The sequence below is a fragment of the Pristis pectinata genome, chromosome 4, assembly GCF_009764475.1.
Source record: "Pristis pectinata isolate sPriPec2 chromosome 4, sPriPec2.1.pri, whole genome shotgun sequence".
Lineage (NCBI taxonomy): Eukaryota > Metazoa > Chordata > Chondrichthyes > Rhinopristiformes > Pristidae > Pristis > Pristis pectinata.
This window is the reverse complement of record NC_067408.1, coordinates 46,241,002-46,264,667: the sequence shown is the minus strand read 5'-3', so window position 1 is coordinate 46,264,667 and position 23,666 is coordinate 46,241,002. Positions and strand designations below refer to the sequence as shown.

Genomic DNA, 23,666 nt, shown 5'->3' with positions numbered 1-23,666 from the left:
ATGGCCAAATAAATATAATATTGGTATAATCCAAATAAAATGTGGCAAAGAGAAAGAAATTTGCAGCAGAAAGGCGCTTCTGATTCATAGTTTTTCTGATTTTTGCTTGCAAAACAGGATATAGATAGTCATGATTGTAAATGCAAGCATTCCCAAGTCAGGCTAATGATGCTTTATCATACATCACCAATGTACTTTGACCCCTAAGAATAACACCACAACTGTGAGGTCACTTCTGGTGCACCAGTATGAAAACTTCCTTTCACCACACCACCTGCTTAAGCAGCATCAATTAGGGTAAACTTAATTATGGGAGTTGCATTGAGAATTGGTATCCATTCAAAATTGTATTGGTACTGACTAAACTCATTACATCATCAGAAGGGGAAGTCCTTCATTCCATCCTTCTGCACAAGGTCAGAACTCAAACCCAAGATATAAAAACTTAGTGTACTGACCAACTGCTTCACCCACTACAAAGGAAGCTTTCATCTCAGCTAATTACATAAGATAAAGTTATCATTGACTTTTATGATAAGCTACACTTGTTAATGAATATGATGCTTTTCTAATGTAATAAGTGTATCCAAACTTTTCCCTCAACAGTATTTGGACCTCTCGACCCCCTTTGAGCAATATTCTCCCTCGTGCGAGGACAGCAACAGTACATGTTCTTCTAATGACTCTGTCTTTGCCCATGAGCCTTTGTCCGATGACCCGTGCTTACTCAACTACCGTGATTGTAACACTCGAAGCAGGACTTGAGAGAATTGTCATTCTGCAACTGGCTCAGTATCATTGATTCCCCTGTAATTCACCAAGGCAGCATATTGGGGATGGTCCGAAAATGGATTGAAACTGATTTTTCCCTAAAACCTGCTTCTTCCTGGAAAGGTGCAAAATGTCCTTCTGAGGAAGAAAATTCCTTGCCATGGCAAGTCTGTGTAAAACCATTATGACCTTCATTGGTTCTGACTTGTCATGATTCTTGCCTTCTGAGACTGATGACTATGACAATAAAAGCCATATTTGAATCAAGAGAAGCCCTATGTATTCGGGTATTGGCTAACAGCAGAGCTCCCTATGAAAGGAGCACTGTGCTTTTCCTTTTATGGCAATTATATCGATTCTTTGCCATGTGACATTAGCAAAGGAGCTGCTGCATCACAGCTTGATGATGTATGGCAGTGAAGGAGCATAAACTCAGCCACACCAGTGACCATAAGTTACCTGGAACAGAATCCATCTAGTCAAGAAAGAAGAGACTGAAAAGCAATTAAAATGGCCACTCATGAAGATGCAACCCATAAATAAAAGTATTCATCAAACTGAGATCTTATCACTTGCTTCAAAGTTTAATGTAAACTTCCACGATTGGAACAGATGAAGTGAAAGATTTGCTATTGTGAAAATCCTGGACTTGGATTTCCGGTCAAAGGATCAAGACTATCATCCAGTGATAACATTATTAATAGCACTATCCACTGCACTCATTACCTAATGAAATTGTATCATTTGGTGTCATGAATTTTTTAAACAAATTTTGTTTTGATCTTGATTACTGCAGGAGAACAAAGCTATGGAGAAGATGGAGTGCTTTTGGCAATTATTTTACCTGATCCTTGCAGAATATTTCAACCAGCCATATTGAAATGAAAATTCTACAATAACCAAATTGCAGAAATGACATACCAATTCTGGAATGCCTGGAGTCCTGTGCAAAGATCTTCAAAGGACAATAACCCATTTTTTAAATATCTTTGTATCTAGATAAGCCAATAGCCATCAAAATAAATATTATAATTCTAATGTTTACCAGTCTTACAGAGCTGGTGCAGATCCTCAGGGGATTTTCAAGGAACAGCCTGTTCTGATGATCCAGTGACCAAGTTCACTGCGAATGTCCCTTGAATGATTTGTATGTTTAGTTCAAACTTATTTGCTCGTTTTGTTTTAAAAGGGAAGTGTATCTGAAGCACCAGACACAATTGGCAATATAATAGCAATCAGTCATCCAGCTGGGTCACTGTATCCACTTTCACCTATAAACACAGCAATTAGTCTCACTAGACCAATTACCATAGCAACTGTTCTTTGTAGAAAATTGAATTAATTTTACTGTGTGAATGGACAAGTTTGGGAACAGCTGGCCCAGCTGTTTGTAGCAATGGTTATCCAGATAATCATTGGTTTACTGTTTTATACCCTGCAGAAAACTCTAACATAGATAAAGATTTGTATCTGAAATTTTCTGTAAGTGGCATATCCAAAATTTTTTGGCAGTCATACTTCCTTTTCTGGTTATTAGTGTCAATATTTTTGTGGCCTAGGATTAATTACAGTAGCTATTGGAGACATCTGCAGAAAAAAAAATTGGATTTTGCATGTTTTTCTTTGAGTAATTGCCTTTTTTTGTTGTTTGCCCATTCCCTGTTCTCTTGCACTGTGAGGAGGGAGAACAATCAGCCTGAGAGTGTAGTTACTTTTCACTCCAATTTTACCTTTTTCCTGCTCTGGGGGTTCCCTAACTGCTCCATACAGTGAAGAGATCCAGATTAGCAATTTATGGGAAATGGGGTGAAGGGTGATTGAGTAACAAATCAATGTCCCAGTGTTCCAGGAGCCAGGGTCAAGGCTCTGAAATGCTTCAGCAGAAACAGTTTTTTTTGCTTGGCATTCTGAAAGATAGTGGGAAGTAGGAATCTTCATAGTTGGCTTATATCATGGAAACAGGCATCTCTGTGAGCATCAACATCATGTCTGGGCAGAGACCACACAATTAAAACAGTGCTTCTGTTTGGATGCTAAGCTGCTGCTGTTTGCCAAGTTTATGTATTAATAATAATCTTAAAATCAGCAACCAGGGTTCCAAAACCTGGTGAGTGATGAAAAGTTAGGTTTTCTGCAGTATTTGTAAATAGGGTGCCATACAACTGGGTAAGAATGAGATTTTCATATTATGACCTCAGGACCCTTGACTATGTGACCAGCAGAGTTACCACACAATGCCTGAATTATCGTCCTCTTCTGTCAATCACATTTCTTGTAAATATGATTGAATTGAATGTAGCTGTACAGAGTATCTTACATTGGCATGTTTATTGCAAACAAATTGTTGCTTTTTATAAATTATTTTTCTTTCTGAAACTGCTATTGCAATGAAATGCCTTTCTTCACCATCATGGTTGAAGAATCTTGGGATTTAGTTTATCAGGGCAGAGATTTATAGTACTTGTGTACAATAAAATGCATGATTTTATGAAAGGGCAAAAAAGTTGGAAGCACAAGTCTGAAAGCTTATTGCCTCTGTTCATTATGTTGCTGAAGGTGCCTCAGTTTCTGGATGACTGACATCTTCGGTATCAACAAAAGTTTGTTTAAAAAAAATGAATGCTGGTTCTTTTCCTACTCTTTCCCCTTTTATTTTGCATTCACCTTGGAGCTGCTTGGTGCTTCAGGGTGGATTCTTACAGCAGTTAAAGTGAGATAATAAGAAGGAAGAGTATTATTTATGGTCAGGACTAGAATGAAACAAAATCTGGATGGTTGTGACAGCATTAAACCTGGACAAACAGAAGGAAGCAGAAGTGTGGTAGAGCTCTTTATCATCCTGGTGTGTATAGGATGCTATTTGAGAATTGAGAGTTTTAGGTTTGCAATTGCCTCATCACATCTCACCACTCATACTGACGGTTACCAGTGAGCCCCCACCACTGTCACTGGAATTACAAAGAATAGCAGCATACCTTTTGCCACCATTTATGCAAATCAAACTCTTAAATTACCCAACATAAAATCAGAAAGTGCTGGAATACTCCACCGGCCAGATGATCTCTCCTGCTCTCGCTCCTTTTCAGCAGCCTGAAAGTTTAATTCTGTTTCTCTTTCCACTAATGCTGCCTGGCCGCAGAGGAATTTCATCAATTTCTGTTTTGATTTCAGATTCCTGGCCTCTGCAGTTGATTTAAAATGCCTGTTTCAGTCCAAAAAAGGGAATTACTATTTCCTTGCTTTTGTCCCCCTTTCCCCTCAGCCATTCTCCAGAAATTGGTTCAGAATAAGAACACAAGAAACAGAATCTGTAATGGAATATCTGGCACCTTCAGCATGCTCCACTGATTCAGTGGGGTCATGGCTAAACTGCTACACTAATACACCTCCTTGCCCTCTCCACATGTGCACACCTGTTGACCAAGGCAAACCAGTGACCAAACTAGCAGCATTCCATTCTTTTCAACATGTGACTCATATTTCTGTTATCATAAATTATTATTTATTTTCATTCCCTTACAGCATACCAGTTCTAAAGGCAAAACCCAGAGGTGTACAGCCATTGAGGCATTCCATAGTTTTGATTTGCTCACTATAATATTTTACTTTATGTTCCCTTAATTCACGGTTCTTTTGCCTAGTTCAAAACTGAAGGTGAATAAATGGGAATGGCCCAGGACTGCCATGTTCTGAGGATCCTGGAAGGACTTGGACCATTATTCCATGTAGTAATTTCAGTGGGATTAGTTTAGTACTGAGGGCCTTCAAGGTTGAAAGGTGATTAGATTTCTCAAAGGATCTGCTTGCTAGTGTTAATAATTGGAATTGAGTTTGTCCTGCTGCTATATACTGGATTTGCCAAGGCTGATGCCAGCTAATTATTGTAGCCTGCTCTTAATGGAGCTGATGCCTATAAGTTATTGTGCTCCGGTCATGCAAGGCTGTTGCTACCCAATAGTTAAACATTTATGTGGCAACAGTGCCAAGGAGGTTTTAGAATTTATAACAAAGTGGGGAATAAACCAGAAATTCAACAAATATTGTCACTAATGAACATATTTTATACTACTTTGAATGGAATCTTTCATTGCAGGGTGATTATTGCATTAAAAGAACAGTTTTTATATTAGATTAATAATTTTATCAGTAATATTGTTTAAATGTTAATCAATTATATTGTAAGTGAAATACAGAAGAATACATGCAGTTTCTTTAGTGAGTGTACATTTTTAAAAGTGCACAGCACCTTGTGTGCAATCATCCTATTGTTGAACTGGGCAGAGCATTTTTAAGAATCAATTTCCTCAATAGAATGTATTCTGATGTCATTCATTGTGAATGAACATAACACCAAATGCATGTGGTACTTATATATCAACCTCTTTCCTATGACAATCCTATCTTGGTGATGCATACACATAACCAAAATTCTCAGTGTTTCTTACAAACATCAATATCATCAATGCTAATTCTCAGTCTCATGGCCGCAGTAACACCATCTTTTCTTGTACATTCTGTTCCTTTGTCATACATATGTGCCATTATTTGCACGATAAATTAGTACAAAGGAAATAGTTTTTGTATGTGTGGACTCTGAATGACATAGACATATGTCACACCAGATTTGAAATGTCGGCTGTCTCATCTGACCCCCAGGTTACATGTCACCCTAATATCACCACTGCTATTGCCTGGATCAGTTCTTAAGGCAGTCACATCACCAAATGGAATATTGGATACTTCTAGGAGGATATTCCACTGAGCCAGAATGAAGGACAATGATCACTCAAATACAATTTTGATGTTGGGGGGCAGGGGGGAGGAAAGAGAAATGGAATTTTTCCCAACTGGCACATTTTAACCCAATGTCATTGAGATAATTCATTGATGAGAACATTCCAGAAAACAACTAACATTTTATCAGTATGTAAAAAAAAATGTATTTTTACAATTCACAGAATTACACCTAATTTATTGTGTTTTATGAAAGAAATTATATATTCTAGGTTGAAGGTCTCATCTTCCTTGAAATACTATTTGAAGATGTTTGAAGGCCTGCTCCACAGTAGTAATTTGTCACTTCTAAGTTTTTGGAAGTACAAGATAATTAAAATCAATCGGAGTCAATTAAATAATTCTTCCCTTTTAACATTCGATTTAATCTGTGGAAGTTTCCTAGTCTATATTCTGCAATATGTAAAAGGTCATAGAACAAGACTGACCAACTGAACCTTGTCTGCGTACTTCATGTATTCAGTTAATAAACTTTCCAATTTTAGGGCCAAATAAAGACATTTAAGATGAAATCAGGTTTATGATGTTTGTCTCTTTCTGTAAATTAGAAGTCTCAGTTTAATAGAAGGGGAAAATGCTGTAAAGCAACAACAGCATCCAACAAAGTGTCCCATGCATCTAAGAAATAAATTTAAGTAAATGAAGATGCTAATGAGAAGGTAAATATATGCTTATTCTCAAAGGCAAAATGGTAGAACAAATTAGGGTGGGAACCTGAGAGTATGAGGCTGAAGGGAAGGTCACCAATGGGCAGTATTCATGACTGTCAAATCATTTTGGAGCAACGGATAACTCATTACTTGTGGCCTTTTCAGGAATATCAGAGGTGGAGGGACTCAAATGCTTGTATGGAATGTACGTAGGAAATGCCAACACCAATGCTGTATCACATGCTTAGATTCAAAGAATTTGAAGGGGTTATAAGCTGTCATGGTGGGAGTTGAGATCAGGGTTTTTAGGATGAAATGATTTACTGTGAATGGGGTTGTACTTATTGAAGAGAAATAGATGGACGCCTACAATGTAAAGTCTCAACGAGAATGTGAGGTAGATATATTGGTTTATTATTATTGTCACTTGTACCGAGGTACAGTGAAAAGCTTGTCTTACAAACCGATCATACAAGTCAATTCATTACACTGTGCAGTTACATTGAGTTAGTACAGAGTGCATTGATGTAGTACAGGTAAAAACAATAAAGTACAGAGTAAAGTGTCACAGCTACAGAGAAAGTGCAGTGCAATAAGGTGCAAGGGCACAACAAGGTAGATCGTGAGGTCATAGTCCATCTCATTGTAAAAGGGAACTGTTCAATAGTCTTATCACAGTGGGGTAGAAGCTATCCTTAAGTCTGGTGGTACGTGCCCTCAGGCTCCTGTATCTTCTACCTGATGGAAGAGAAGAGAAGAGAGAATGTCCCAGGTGAGTGGGGTCTTTGATTATGCTGGCTGCTACACCAAGACAACGAGAGGTAAAGACAGAGTCCAAGGAGGGGAGGCTGGTGTCTGTGATGCGCTGGGCTGTGTCCACAACTCTCTGCAGCTTCTTGTGGTCCTGGGCAGAGCAGTTGCCGTACCAAGCAGCGGTACGTCCAGATAGGATGCTTTCTATGGTGCATCGGTAAAAGTTGGTGAGAGTCAAAGGGGACAAACCAAATTTCTTTAGCCTCCTGAGGAAGTAGAGGCGCTGGTGAGCTTTCTTGGCCGTGGCATCTACGTGATTGACCAGGACAAGCTGTTGGTGATATTCACTCCCAGGAACTTGAAGCTCTCAACCCTCTCGACCTCAGCACCATTGATGTAGACAGGTGCATGTACACCGCCCCCTTTCCTGAAGTCAATGACCAGCTCTTTTGTTGACATTGAGGGAAAGGTTGTTGTCGTGACATCATTCCACTAAGCTCGCTATCTCCTTCCTGTACTCTGACTCATCGCTGTTTGAGATACAGCCTACAACGGTGGTATCATCCGCAAATTTGTAGATGGAGTTAGAGCAGAATCTGGCCACACAGTCATGAGTGTATAGGGAGTAGAGTAGAGGGCCGATGACGCAGCCTTGTGGGGCACCAGTGTTGAGAATAATAGTGCCGGAGGTATTGCTGCCTATCCTCACTGATTGCGGTCTGTTTGTTAGAAAGTCAAGGATCCAGTTACAGAGAGGGGTGTTGAGTGCTAGATCTCAAGAGTTTGGTGACAAGCTTGCTTGGAATAATTGTATTGAAGGCAGAGCTGTAGTCAATAAACAATAGTCTAACGTATGTGTCATTACTGTCCAGATGCTCCAGAGCTGAGTGTAGGGCCAGGGAGATGGCAACTGCTGTAGACCTGTTTCGCCACTAGGCGAATTGCAATGGGTCCAGGTTGTCTGGTAGGCTGGAGGCAATGCGTGCCATGACCAACCTCTCAAAGCAATTCATGATGGTGGATGTCAGAGCCACTAGTCGGTAGTCATTGAGGCATGTTACCTTGCTTTTCTTTGGTACCGGGATGATAGTGGTCTTCTTAAAACAGGAGGGAACCTGAGATTGAAGCAGGGAGAGGTTGAATATGTCCGCAAATATTTCTGCCAGTTGATCAGCACAAGCTCTGAGCACACAGCCCGTGATGGAACTTGAGAGAGAGAAAAAGGCCATTGTAAATTGAGGGCTGGGGAAGGCTTATGCAAGAGAAAATTGGTGTAGTGGAGACAGCTACTTTGGCTATTTTTATCTTTGTGGTGAATAAACTGATAAGCTTTTTGCATTTTGTGGTTAAGATAAGACAAGTGGAGGTAAGCCAAGGAGCCACTTAAAGAGCCTGGCATTATCTCTTCTGTTCTGAAGGCTAGGTGAGTAATTAAATTGCTGGATTATTTACCAGTTCAACTGAAACCAAATGCTTCTCAATTTTAAATTCTGCAATTCAGCTAGTCTCAAGGGTACCAGCACAAAACTGTCTGAGTCCTTTTCTCAAATGCACAATGGATATCAATAATTGCAATTTTAACTTGGCAAGCAGAGTGAAATCTCCAATGATTTTCAACCAAGTCGATCAGAATTAAAGAGGCCCAAAAGGCTTAAGTTTTTGTTTACTTTCTCTGTGGGAACTAGAGGAACACCCTACAAGGAAAACTTAAGCTTTTCCTTGGCTCGTAAACTAACCATTAACACATTCTTAATTGTGAGCTGTTTATTCACACAGCTGATCCAGCCACTTAACTGGTCGAAGCATGAAATTTGGAATGAGAGATTCTTCAACAAGTGAACAGGCACGTTGAATTGGCACTGTGGAGGGGACTAATTTTCCAATACATCACTTCCAAAGTGTTTGAAGCAACAATCTTGAGCCTTACACATTGACACACAAGTCAATTGGCAGCCTTTGTCTCTGCCATCAATTATCACGGTGAAGAAGGAAAAAATAATCAGAGGTGGGGGAAGATTACATGAGGTCAAAAATAACAAGGGGCTATTGAGAAAATTGTGGAGAATAATGGTGAAAGATTGGAGAGGAGTGAGGGGATGAATGGTGGGAGTGAGGCAGCAGGAGTGAGTAGTGAGAAGATTGCTTTGGGGAAAAGACTGGAGGTACTATAGGTTGGGATGTGACTCTTTGAGCAGAGATGGGAGAAAATTGGGGATGGGATGTTGTTGGGGATCTGCGGACAGAAAAGAATTAAGAATGGAGCTCTGGAGCAAAATCTTCATTGCTAGACCTCATCAATAGCTGATAAGTTGAGGTGGTTTAAACAGTGAAGGAATGAGTCTTAGCCTACTCCAGTAGCTGAAACGTGTGATACTCCCTAACTTCATATTCACATTAAAAATCTCAAGAATGACATACCGTTAAGCACTCACACCAGATGATGTCACTGAATATACCCAGGAGTCTCTGTGCATTTATATGTCATAGGGGACTGCAATAGAATTTCCCAAAGCTTAGACAAAGCAATTGGGTTTCAGATTAAAGTCTGATTGATAAACATATAAAAATGTGGCTCGACATGATAGAATTTCTTGGACATCCTCTTATACTGAAGCATTATGCTGTGTTTGGCTGAGCTTTTCACTCAGGGAATGGTAGAATCCAGATATGCTGTATTAGAGTTTCTGGACATACTGTCCACCAAGAAATTTGTGTCATAACATTAAGGTATAGCTAATTTTGTGATGTGGTGTTTGTTGGAAAGTACTAACTAAAGCATTGTAAAATTCATAATAATATTCAACCTTTTTCACTCACCCATTGGTGACCGTGATTTAAGCTGTCTTAACTGAAATTCCCTCCTTTTTTCCAGGCTAGCACTTGCATGGAAAAAGGAGAATGGGTTCATTGTCTTTCAGACACCTTTGGCACCTGATTCAAGTCCAGCCCAAATTTTAAAAATATGGAAGTTTCTTTTTCCTTTCATTTTTTCCTCTACAGAAGAATGACCACTTGGCACAATTTCACAGAAACTGGCCATCTGATGTGGGCAAGTTCCCTGATATTGTTATTGAATATCAAGGATAGGTAGTCAGACTCTCTCTTGTTAGGGACAGACATTGCCTGGCACCTTTGTGCCATAAATGTTACTTGCCATTTATCAGCCAATACCTGAATATTATCTAGGTCTTAGAAGAAGACAAAGGAGACTGCAGATGCTAGAATCTAGAACAAAAACAGTCCTCATGCAGGGTCTCAACCTGAAACGTCAACTTTGGCCTTCACAGATGCTGCTTGACCCACTGAGTTCTTCTAATGTTCTATAATCTAGGTCTTGCTGTGTGCAAGCACAATCTGCTTCATATATTGAGAGGACGTGAATGGAATTGAACATCATTAGCAAACCTTTTCACTTCTGACCTTATGATGGAAGGGACATCATTGATGAAGCAGTTGAAAATGGTTGGTATGCATCATGCAATAAGTATGCACAGAGTGCATCAGTTATAGGCAATTTACTAATCAGAAAAGCAGTGAACTGCACCATTCAATATCCTGAGTATTAACTCATATTTATTTATTTATCTATACATATCAGCCACTATTCTTCCAATCATAACGTTCCATGAGTTCTGCAGAACAATGGTCTGCCAGTGAGTATTCTGTTGTATATTTATCACATGTGCGTTCAAGGCGGACAGAGATCTCGACAAATCTTATGGATTTTTTTTTCCTTTACCCACTTGCATACCCACTTGGCTCTGACATCCACCATCATAAAATGCTTCAAGAGGCTGGTCATGGCATGTATTAACTCCAGCCTCCCAGACAACCTTAACCCACTGCAATTTGCCTACTGTCGAAACAGGTCTACCACAGACACCATCTCCCTGGCCCTACACTCATCTCTGGAGCAGATGGACAGTAAAGAAGCCTACGTTAGACTATTGTGAATTGACTACAGCTCAGCCTTCAATACGACAATTCCAAGCAAACTCATCTCCAAATGACACGACCTAGGTCTCAACATCTGGATCCTTGACTTCCTGGCCAACAGACTGCAATCAGTAAGGCTAGAACAACAACACCTCCACTATGATTATTCTCAACACTGGTTCCCCACAAGGCTGCATCCTCAGCCCCCTACTCTACTCCCTATACTCACGACTGCATAGCCAGATTCTGCTCTAACTCTATCTACAAGTTTTCAGATGGTACCACCATAGTGGACCGGATCTCAAATAACGATAAGTCCAAGTACATAGAACATAGAACAATTACAGCACAATTCAGGCCTTTTGGCCCACAAAGCTGTGCCAAACATGTCCCTACCCTAGAAATTACGAGGCTTACCCATAGCCATCTATTTTACTCAGCTCCATATACCTATCTAACAGTCTCTTGAAAGACCCTATCGTATCAGCCTCCACCACCATCTCCGGCAGCCCATTCCATGCACTCACCACTCTCTGAGTAAAAAACTTACCCCTGACATCCCCTCTATATCTACTCCCCAGCACCTTAAACCTATGTCCTCTTGTGGCCACCAATTCAGCCCTGGGGAAAAGCCTCTGACTATCTACCCTATCAATACCTCTCATCATCTTATACACCTCTATCAGGTCCCCCCTCATCCTCCATCTCTCTGAGGAGAAAAGGAGTACAGCAAGGAGATAGCCTAGTGAAATGGTGTCATGACAAAAACCTTTCCTTCAATGTCAGCAAAACAAAAGAGCTGGTTATTGACTTCAGGAAGCGGGGTGGTGCACATGCTCCTCTCTGCATCAACGGTGCTGAGGTCAAGAGGATTAAGAGCTTCAAGTTCCTAGGAGTGAACATCACCAATAGCCTGTCCTGGTCCAATCACGTAGACACCATGGGCAAGAAAGTTCATCAGCACCTCTACTTCCTCAGGAGGCTAAAAACATTTGGCATGTCCCCTTTGACCCTTACCAATTTTTATCAATGCACCATAAAAAGCATATTATCAGGATGCATTATGGCTTGGTATGGCAACCGCTCTGCCTGTGACCTCAAGAAACTGCAGAGAGTTGTGAACACAGCTCAGAGCATCACAGAAACCAGCCTCCCCTCCATGGACTCTGTCTACACTTCTCTCTGCCTCAGTAAAGACCCCTGGGCATTCTCTCTTCTCCCCCCTCCCACTGGGCAGATGATAAAAAAGCCTAAAAGCACACATCACCAGGTTCAAGGATTGCTTCTATCCCACTGTTATAAGACTATTGAATGGACTCTTGACCTCATAATATACTTCATTATGACCTTGCACCTTATTGTCTATCTGCACTGCACTTTCTCTGTAGCTGTTACCCTTTATTCTGCATTGTGTTATTGGTTTACCATGTACTACCTCAATGCACTATGTAATAAATTGATCTGTATGAATGGTATGCAAGACAAGTTTATCACTGTACCTTGGTACAAGTGACAATAATAAACTGATTATATATGCATAACTAGAAACTGCATCCATTTTTGGTGCCCTGAAATATCGTTGCATCTAGTGTGATGCCAAATTGTGAAATTGGTCATATTCCAATGTGAAGTAAGGTTATGTTGGTTTACAACCAGAAACAAGCACTAAAACAGACCTATTGGACCTCACCCAAATCAGCACAGCTACTGACATTTTGCTATGCAGCATTTCGAGAAGGGTGGCAGCTCTTAAAGGCACTCTTCGCATGGCAGCAGTACATATTATGGCTGGCATAGAAGAGAGAAAGGATGCAAGGGAAAGGGACAGAATTCCCATTAAAAGGGATAACAAGCTTAGATAACTGAAATACGTGCCACTGGGTGAGTGCAGGCAGGAAACCCATCAGGGCACAATGAGAAGAGCTGCAGGAGATGGTTATAGTTTCCTCCAGGAGTGAAAAGCCCCACACAATAGATTAAAGTCACAAGAAACCTCATGAACTCACTGGACATATCTGGTAATCTGCACACCACAGTTTACACTTACAGAGCAGAGCTCCACACAGAAGAGTGTATTACATGCAGAAGTTTTAGTTCTTTAAGTAAGGCGCCACTTTTCAGGAAATGGATGCTGTAGCAAGTCATTTAAGTAATTGGAGCAGGATTTCATTCATTAAAATGTTATAATCAGCATGGTTATTACTGTAAAGCAGGAAGCGAGGAGCTATTAGGTGCCTTCTGGGCTTTCCCAGCTCATTGTTGGTATGGTATAGAGTCGCAGAATCATAGATTCATTCAGCACAGAAATGGACCTTTCAGCCCATCACATCCATGCCAACCATTTTGCCAATCTACATTAATCTCATTTGCCTGCATTAGGGCTATATCCTTCTATGCCTTGCCTATTTAATTGTCTGTCTAAGTGCCTTTTAAACATAGTAATTGTACCTGATTCCTCTGGCAGTCTGTTCCAGATGTCAACCACTCTCTGACTATCCACTCTCTGACTCTCATCTATGCCTCCCTTAATCTTCAATCAGGTCACCCCTCGGCCTCCTTTGCTCCAAGGAAAACAAGCCCAACCTATCTAATCTCTCCCCTTCAACCCAGCAACGTCCTAGCGAATCTTTTCTGCACTCTCTCCAACACAATCACATTTTTCCTATAGTGTGGTAAGTTGGTGGCTGCTGTGATAGGAGAACACACTGGTGTGAGTATCCAGGGAAACCTTTGTCCTCCAGGATCCTTCTTTCCAAGCAATGCTGGCCACTGAAAGCATCTGGCAGCACAGACTCCCTCAGGATGGCAATCATCATCACCAGGAAATTCTTCTCATGATCTATATTCAACTATACAATGAGGTAGTGGAAACTCTTTCTGCTCTTGAAAAGATCTGGGTTATTTATTGGTGCCCTGATAGGTATCTGAGTGCACTCTGGAGAATCAACAATAGTGGCAAATCAAAGTGCCCTAAATGCCACTTTCTTCTCATGGTCTCAAGGCAAGGAAGTTGAGAGTCAATATAACTTTGAACTCCCCCAGGGAGAGGAGCTCAGGCATGAGCTTGGCTACAGATCTACTTGTGGAATCTCACGTACCCCAATGATGATAGACTTGGAGAGTCTGAGCCTGTGAGAAAAAAATTGTCCATCAGATTGTCCCAAGTAGGATGTGGTGTCTCTGAAAACTCTCTGAGAATAAGATATTCACTTCCCCTATGTCCCCAGCCCTCCCTAAAGACCTTGCTGGGGCTATCCTAAAACTTCCAGTAACGGAATGCTGCCATTGGTGTCACCACTGAGGTATCCATTGAATGACTATCTCAGCAGTTGAATCCTGTATAAGATATTCCTTGTGAGTTTAAGCACTCTCCTTAAACTTTGGAAGATGTCAGCAGCCTACAGTCTCTTCTGAAGCTGCCTGATTGGGTTTTCCAATGTCAGCTGGATATTCCTTTTAAATAATGAGAAAATCAACAAGCCAGTTTATGTGCTCCTCATTCTACTGAGACTGTTCCACAACTGTTGTAGGCTGAGGCTTTGAACTTCTGTTTATGTTGGCAAGGGCAAAAATGGCACAGCTAGGTGCATGTCTGATCCCAGGAAAACATTGTGGATTACAACCAGGGGTGCCTGATACAATTTTGTTTGGGCAAGATTTCACCCAGAAATGACACTAGTGCAACTTATTCTGAGTAGAATCAAAAATGGATCTCATGCTGGTTTTAAAAAAATCATTACACAATCAAATTTCTTCTCACTCTTTCTGAATAGTATTAAAAACTAATGTTTTACTCTTGTTCCCCTCTGCCTGTAAACAAGGACATCAAAGTCAATGATTATTATGCTTGCACAGGATCTCAGAACAGTTTAGTAGTCTGCAACTTCTGTTTGTGTAAGTAGGTCTGAGGTCATACATTCCTTCATCACTAACTGGTATGTCGCTACATCACAGTGATACAGGGTTGCTCTGTTACTGATAAGTTCAGTATGTCATTATTGTTTGTGGTGATTCTGTGCTGTCCTATCTGGAAGAGATCACAGTTTAGATACAGCCTGACATCTCTGTTTCTCAGGTTTCTTGTCTATGGAAGAAACCATGTCAGAAAACAAACATAGTTAATTCAGCCAAACATTAAGTGTAACATGAAGGATACTATTACTATCCTATCTCAACAAAGCCACCTATATAAACTCCTTTCTTGCTGAATCCTGTGGTCATATTGAAATGTAGAAATGAGATAAATTAGGACTTATATTTTATATGTTAATCGTGCAACAACCAGTTTTAACCGGAGTAGACCTAGAACATTTCTGGGTGAAATTGAGTGCATCACGAAATAGGATCAAACACTTCCAGCTATCACTCATGCTGGCACATTTGAAATCTACACAATGACAGATGTGCATGAAAGTACATCGTATCATCGGCAACACACCTCCAACCCTATTCCAATTGAAACTGGACCTCCCATGCCAGGAGAACTACTGACATATGACAGTGGTGAGAAAGAAACAACAAGGAGCACAGCATCTGAAATACCCATTGGAATATAAGTTAAAGGGTCTTCGTCCTAAGTTTAATGTTTTGATCACAACAGCTGATAGGTTCACATTCAATTGGCTAAATACTTCTGTAATCATTTTCTCTTTGCAGCCTTTTTATTGGATGCACCTACATGCTGCAGCAATCTCCTCGTCACTGAGTGTCTGCACCTCTTAATGTTCTGGGGCCACTTGCAGTCACCTGTGGCAGGGGACTTAGTCAAGGCAGTGGATTGCAAGTGGGACTGATACACACACACTGAAGATTGCATTGCTCTCCTTCCCTATGTATTCCCTCACCTCAGTGATGTTACAGGTGCAAGCATGTCTCTCAATGTAGGCACATTCTCCTGTGGGTCTTGGCTGGACTTGAGTCAATAGCCAGATGATGAATGGACAGTCACAGGATCATAGGATGGTCACCATGAACTTTACAGCCACTGGCAAAGTGATCCTGGCCCTTTTCTGTGGCTGCCGCAAGTGGCATATCTTTGGCAGAGTTGCTTATATCACTGCTTCTGTAGGATACATGCTCCAGGAAAACCCTAAGAGGTTAGTGTCTGCTGATGAGGGTCCTTCTCCTCCTCCTCCTCTTTCCTATTAAGTTTCCCTTTTCTCCTTAATGTCACATTTATCTTATCATTCTATATACACGAGCTCTCTGGGGTTTGGCTGAAGCTTAGAAGTCAGATGTAGTTCTTACTTTTGCCACACCCCTCTATGGACTTCAGAAGCAGTAATAAGGTCTACAGAAACAAACCAACTCTTTGTGAAAACAAAAGCACTTAAAATTCCTTAAATATCAACAAACATGCAAGGAATTGATGATTGTTTTAAATAGCACAGGTGCTGTTGGGGTGGTAGTTCATGTTGTTAAATGCTGGGTTCTCTGTACAAATTGAACAGCTGGTATTAGCTGGATCTTCAAGATCTACATACTTCTGGCACATTCTAGCATTAGAAGTGCCACCACAATTCATAATAGGGCAGACTGTTGACTACAAATGGCACCTCACTACATAACAGCATGGACAGTTACTCTACGAATGGCAGCACACTATGTAACAGCAGCATGGACAGTTACACTATGAATGCCAAAACACTACATAATAACAGCATGGAAAATTGCACTACAAATGCCACCGCACCACGCAGGACAGTCGGTTCTACTACAAATATGTGTGTTTGCATTGTATAGAAAATTTGAAGCCTGCTGTCTGACTGTTGTTTCACTGTCTCTCCATCTTTAGTTCTGCTTCAGTTTTCATCTTTATATTTATGATCTGATTATGAACATACGTCTAGAGATACTTGACAAAATTAAGAATGAATGGGAAAGAGAACTCCAGATACTCTTACCTACAGAGACATGGAAGAAAATTCTCCAATCAGTTAATACTTCTTCAATGTGTGCTAGACACTCTTTGATACAGTTTAAGGTGGTCCACAGGACCCATATGTCGAAGGACAAGTTAGCCCATTTTTATCACCATATGAATCCTATATGTGATAGATGTAATTCGGAGGTGGCTTCCCTGATACATATGTTTTGGTCCTGTCCTCTTTTGGAAAAATATTGGAAAGACATTTTTAATATTATTTCAACTGTATTGAATATTGATTTACAACCCCATCCTATTACTGCAATTTTTGGGTTACCAATGATGGATTCTGGCCATTTATCCCCTTCTGCTTGTCATATGATTGCTTTTGTTACATTAATGGCCAAGAGATCCATTCTATTTAAATGGAAGGACCCTATACCCCCTACTACATTTCAATGGTTTTCTCAAACTATAACATGTTTAAACTTAGAAAAAATTAGGAGTGGTACTGTTGATCGCTTAAATTTGAGGAAGTTTGGAATCCATTTATTCAATATTTCCATACGATATGAACAGACCTTTTTCGAATCCCCTTCAATAACCTCCGAATATAGAGGAGCGGAGCTGACGACATAAGAATGTTGTTTTTTAATCGAAGAAATATCAGTCCAGTTTTTTTTCTTTGAAGTTTTTGGTTTGCTTTTGTTTAATATTATATATTTTTTTGATTTGGGGGATTTCTCTTCATATAATTAAATTTCTTTTCAACTTTTTTTCCCCATCATGTACACTTAGCAAGAGTGCGGGAGGTCTAGATTATATATTTTACTCCTTGTGAGTATAAATATTAACTGTCATTATTGTTATCCCGATCTCTTTGTATCATATGTATAATTATTAATATTATGTACATTAATTTGAATTAATTGAAATTCAATAAAAAGATTGAAAAAGTTTTCATCTTTATCTTTACACCTGTTAATTTATTTCCCCTCCCAATGAAATATTTTTTTCATTTTTTTCTGGAGAAAAGTTGTGTGTCATGACGTGATCTGGCAATGAGAGTCACCTAAAGATGTTGTCTCCATTTGGGGTATGCATGGAGTGAAATAAAGGAATAACATAAACCTGAGGGAATATGCTTATTCTTCCTTCAACTAATTACTTTATTTCATTTTTATATTTAATACTTCTTTTTGTTTCCATTACCTATTCCTCCCCTTTGTTGCATTCCCCTCAATGCCACACCCTTGCATTCAACTTCATTATCCTGTACTCTCCCTTGGTCTTCTGGCATTCCCCTCTCCTAGAGCACTCCACCCATTCTCACTATTCTCATTGCTTCCCCTTGAGGAAAGTGGTAAGATTCTAGTTGCTCTCTGATCCTTCACCAGGTTCTTTGCTCCCAGCCCCTGTCTATCTTTCTCTACATTAGCACCATTTTCCATCTCTCATACTGCCCCAGTCTCAAAGCTGTTTGAAATTAAAACTTCCATATCACACCACTTCCAATCAACTTTTTCTGTTGTTATTACAGGATTTAAAATGACATTTCACTTTGAAATCACATTATAATAATTTAATAAATCACATCTCATTTATTGAAATGTTGCAAGGCTCTTTAAAGTAACATTGTTAAACATAACTTTGACATCAAGCCACATACATAGCTCCTTGGGTAGATCAAAGAAAGCTTAGTCAAGCTGGTTTGTTATAAGGAGCATCATAAAAGAGGATCAGAGAGACAAAGAAGTTTAATGAGGAGTTCAGGGTCCAGGCAGCAATTATAATTGGAGATGCACAAAAGGCAAATTTGGGGATGTCCCAAAATTGAGAAGTAGGGTAGGGCTGGATGAGGATGCTCTTTCAGATGTTCTCAAGACATGGACCAGCCACCACAAATTTTCTGGTTGATATGCATATTCCTCACTTCTGAACAATTGAGCAGCTTGCTAATATCTGCTGGGCGGAATCTGTGAAATTCTGGTATTAATTCTTCAGTAAAGAGAAGGAAAAGCTAAATGAAAAAGTGAACAAGTACTTTAATTTGTTTTATCTGCGCTGGAGCTGAACCAGATTTCAAAAATTAGAATTCAGTGTCTGCAACTCAGTGCATTACCTATTCCTCCTCCTTCTTCCCTCTCTTCTCTCGCTCCTTTTGAGTTCCTCTGTTCTTCAATACTTTTCTTCTACAGAGATGAGATTGCAATCTCCCTAATCCTTCCACAGACTCTACCTTGAATTTGATGGGTGGCATGAATAACAATTGACATCTCCTAATTTGCCATTTTCAGGAAAATAACTGCAGAAGGTTGGTGCAATAAAGACAATGAATGTTCCAGGAAAACATCCTGTTTTTAATGTCTGGATCCTATTAATCTTGCATTTAACTGTATTCCAGATGAGTTAGTTTGAGATTTAATAACGATTCCATGTTTACTTGTTGAGTCCATATGGAAGTGTGTTATAATAGTTATGTGCATGCCAGATAGCTTTCAGACTATTTTTGACAAAAACGGCTGACGTTCATTGATAGGTGAGATTGAAACCCCTCATTAACACTGAGTTATTTAGCATACAAAAACGTACACATGCATGCAACCTTCACCCCTTTGCTTTCTCTGATACCATCTCACTTTGTATTGAAAATATGGCTTTAACATTCCTTTGTCATTCATGGAACGGTTTTACCAAAAGAGTAAGACAAGGGGTAACTAAGGTATGTGTTTGTTTTCCCAAAGGGTCATCTGACCCTCTCAGTTTATTCATGGTCAGGACATTCCTTTTTCCAAATAAAATACCTTTATCCACAAAACAAACACCTGGCATTACATTTTCATTATAAAGAAGGTCTTGAGGGAAGGGCAACTACTTATTAATAATTATCACTGAATAAACTTTAAAACTTAATTGTGAATCAAGAGTTTTCATATCTTTATAAGAATATTACTGTGGTTTCATGACAAGAAATTGAGTCAATACTATTTTTTAAAATACTGCATTTTATCTTAAAATAGTCTCTGGCGTCTAATTGTTCTTTTAGATTTAAACATCATTCTGCATTCCATATATCTTAATTGCAATGTGAGGCATTTGAATTTGAGAGGTTGCTTTGCTAAATATTAATCAAGAATAGAAGCAAGTGTAGTCATTTGGCTCCTCATGCCTTCTTTGCCTTTTTTTAAAGACCACATCCAATCATTTCTCCCAGTGTCACTTTCCTGCCCTTTTTCTTAATTCCCTGGTTTTCTTAATATCTAAAAATCTATCAATCTCCGCTTCACATCTTAGTATCACTCATTTTCTGCTGAATACCCATTATTTTCTCACATCCATTTTCTGTCTGATAGGCCCATTTCTTTTCATTTCCTCCTGGGATGTAGGCATTACTGGAAAGCATTTATTGTCCATCTATTGTTGTCCTTTATGATGTGGTGAGATAGCTGGACCATCTTGAGAGGGTGAACAGAGATGCTAAACCACTACAGTTCCCTGTAAGGGAAGTACTACCACAATGCTGTTAGATTGGGAGCTGTTGGATTTTGACCCAACAACAATAACTATTTATGTAATACAAAAGCAAAATGCTATGCATTGTAGAAGTCTAAGATAAAAACAGAAAATGATCGAAATACCTAGAAGGTCAGCCAGTATCCACAGGGACAGAAACAACAATGCCCTTTTAGGTGAGTGGTCTTAGATCAAAAATGAGTGGAGAAAAACAATTTTACTAAGATGGAAATGTGTGGTCTTAGTGAAGGCACAGATATGTGGTATGAAGCTCATCTTCGAGTTAAATATAATGTTGTGAAGAGTCTGGTTCAGTTTCAGACAGTTGACAGGAAGAGGAATGGAATCAGCAACGGGGGAGTGCAGTATATACAGTGAACCAATGTAGAGGTATCAACAAAGTTTATGATGAGATAGAATTGCTTGTCTTCAGCACAAACTTTGAAAACAACACTGCATTTTCAGATGATGTTGCTGAGAGACATCAGGAAGGTGGAAAATTGGAAAGGGCTAAAGATAGATCCTTGGAAGGCATCAGAGATAATGGTGGTGGTGCAGAAATAGAAGCTACTTCTGGTGAATTTTAGGCTACAATTGGATAGATGAAGATGGAACCTAGAAAGTGCTGCCCCATTAGTGAACTACAGTTGAGAAGCATTTAACAAGGAGTCAACCATATCAAAGACTGCAGGGAGTGGTAGTTTACCTTTCTCACAGTCACAAAGGATGTAACTTATGACCTGAATAGGAGGTGTATCTGTTCTGTGTAAGGCGCAAAAACCTGATTCAAAAGATTCAAACAAGGAGTTTCAGATATGATAGGCACAAATCAGAATGGTTACAACATGGTCAAAGACTCTGTCAACCCAAAAATGAATAAAAAAGAATAGCAATATATTTCCAAAACTGGATATTGCAACACTTGAAGGGCCTTTTGTAAGAACAGATACACCCAAGCTCTTGTTCTTGTACTTCTGGATGGTAGAGGCTACAGGCTAACAATGCTTTCAAGCTAACCTTGTCTTGTAGACAGGAGATACTTTGTAACTCAATGATGCAGATAGTGAAAGAGATGCCAATCAAATGAGCCACTTTGCCCTGGATAATACTAATTTCCTGAGTACTTGGTCATCTCTGGAGATAATTTGTCAATGGGGAGTCAGGGGTTTTGTCATTTGCTGAATACTCAGTCTCTAACATACTTCAACAACTTTTTTTTATGTGGCAAATCCAGTTAGGTTTCTGAACAACTGTAAACACCAGATGTTGATGGTGGGCTGGGTAGGAATTGTCTTGGTAAGATGTCCGAGGGTCAGATACTGTAATGTTAACCACATTGAGCATCATGGAAAAGACAGTTAAACAGCTCTTTGTTCAGTTGATCATTACCTGTGACTTATAACAAACCAATTCCATCCTCAATGTTATCCAGGTTTTGGTGCATTCAGTATGGATTGTTCCATTTTCAGAAAATCTTTGAAAAAGCTCTGCCATTTAACAAAGAAGAAATGATCCAAATAGCAGGGATAATCAGATTTCCTTGTAAGGAGAAAAGTTTAAATACTATAAGCCTATTCACTGTGAAGTTTCCATGGTATCTGAGAATTCCACATTTGATTCTCCAAGTATCTGATTTAAGTACCTTTATTTTTAGCAACAGCAGAATTGTTTTCCATCATTATCTTTAATCTAATGGTTTGGCATATCACTTACTCCACCATTAATTTCAGGCCAGCCTGCTGATCAAGAGCATTCCAGGAGAGCCAACAGGCATCCTAATAATGAAGTGCCAATATGGCAAAGCTACAACACACTGCATGCATGCAAAACAATGAAAGCAACATGCAATGGACAGAATTAAGCAATCCTGCTACCAATGGTTCAAATTAAAGCTCTGCAGTCCTACTGCATCTTTGATGGACAGATAAGAGAACGCTGACTCTCCATGAATATCATTTCCTCAGTGATGAAGTGATACATAATTGCAAAGTACAAGTCAAACCATTTACAATCATCTTCAGTCATGTTGGGTGGTAACGCTTCTTGGTTCATTCCTGAGGTCACCCCATCAATGAAGCTAGTTTTCAACCATAATAAGATAAATAGGATATCTTTATTAGTCACATGTACATCAAAACACACAGTGAAATGCATCTTTTGCATAGAGTGTTCAGGGGGCAGCCCGCAAGTGTCACCATGCTTCAGGTGCCAACATAGCATGCCCACAACTTCCTAACCCATACGTCTTTGGAATATGTGAGGAAACCGGAGCACCTGGAGGAAACCCAAGCAGACACGGGGAGAATGTACAAACCCCTTACAGACAGTGGCTGGAATTGAACCTGGGTTGCTGGCGTGCAGTAGAGTTACGCTAACCGCTACACCACCGTGCCTGCTGTGCACATTAGATACAGCAAAGTCTATGGCCTCCAACAATTTTCCACTGTAGTATTAATGACTTGTGCTTTAGCGCTGGCCTCACACCAAGCTGTCCCACCTCAGCAAAAATTCTGGTTTCATCTTGCAAACAGAAAATTACCCATGTATATGCTGTCAACAGATAGCAGGACAAATCCAATCCAGCCAATTACCTCCATGTGATCCTACCTCATATCAAAATAATGGAAGTCATCATCAACATTGGTATTTACTTCACAATAACCTGCGCACCATTGTTCAGTTTTCAGGATCACTGGTAAATTAGGTAATCTTTTTAAAAAGAGAATTGGTACAGTTAATTGAATGAGGTATTGATGTTACTGGATAAGTCTGATGTCCAAGCTATTTCGTGACAAATATATTTTCATGACTTCTATAGCACATTTAGTGTGGTTTGCTATAATCTAATTTTATATATTTTTGTATCAATTTAATTCTCTTTAGAGTTTCAGATATATTATTACTGCCAACCTCTTCTATGTTTTATAAATATTGAAAAATTTCTTCCTTATCAAACCACAAGAATATTCCAATTGGTAAAGTTGTAATGTGCTGAGAATATTGACATTTCTTTGACACTCAGTAGTACTACCTTTATGTTGGAATGAAAAGTATCTTGGGATCTTGTTTACAATACCAACAGATGCAAGATAAATATCCTCAAACAACATGCACATCCTACTCAAACAATTGGTTTCACTTGAAAGTGTCTATAGCAGCATAGATTTAAGGGTGTCCAAACAGTACACCGAGAACAAGATGTTAATTATCATCCATTACTCCATGATTATTACATTTCTGTTTTCAACATTTAATGATTATCTCTATGAGTGAGATTATTGAATAAGGTCATTAAAATCAAAGTGAGAACAATTGTCCATTCCAAATTAAAATGTATTGGGTCCTGAAGTGTTCAAAGAACATTTGAAATCCCTCTATACTCT

At 39.5% G+C, this 23,666-nt stretch overlaps 1 protein-coding gene across 2 annotated transcripts in view; it reads left to right on the top strand.

Annotated features, from left to right (window-relative positions):
- The window catches only part of LOC127569110 (fibroblast growth factor receptor 4-like), a 133,203-nt gene extending 127,129 nt beyond the window's left edge, over positions 1-6,074 (top strand). For both annotated transcript variants that reach the window (XM_052013461.1, XM_052013460.1), the window contains one exon: positions 607-6,074. In XM_052013461.1, coding sequence (XP_051869421.1) covers positions 607-765 — 159 coding nt within the window. In that variant the 3' untranslated portion in view covers positions 766-6,074. The remainder of the gene's footprint in view (positions 1-606) is intronic.
- Positions 6,075-23,666: the final 17,592 nt, after the last annotated feature.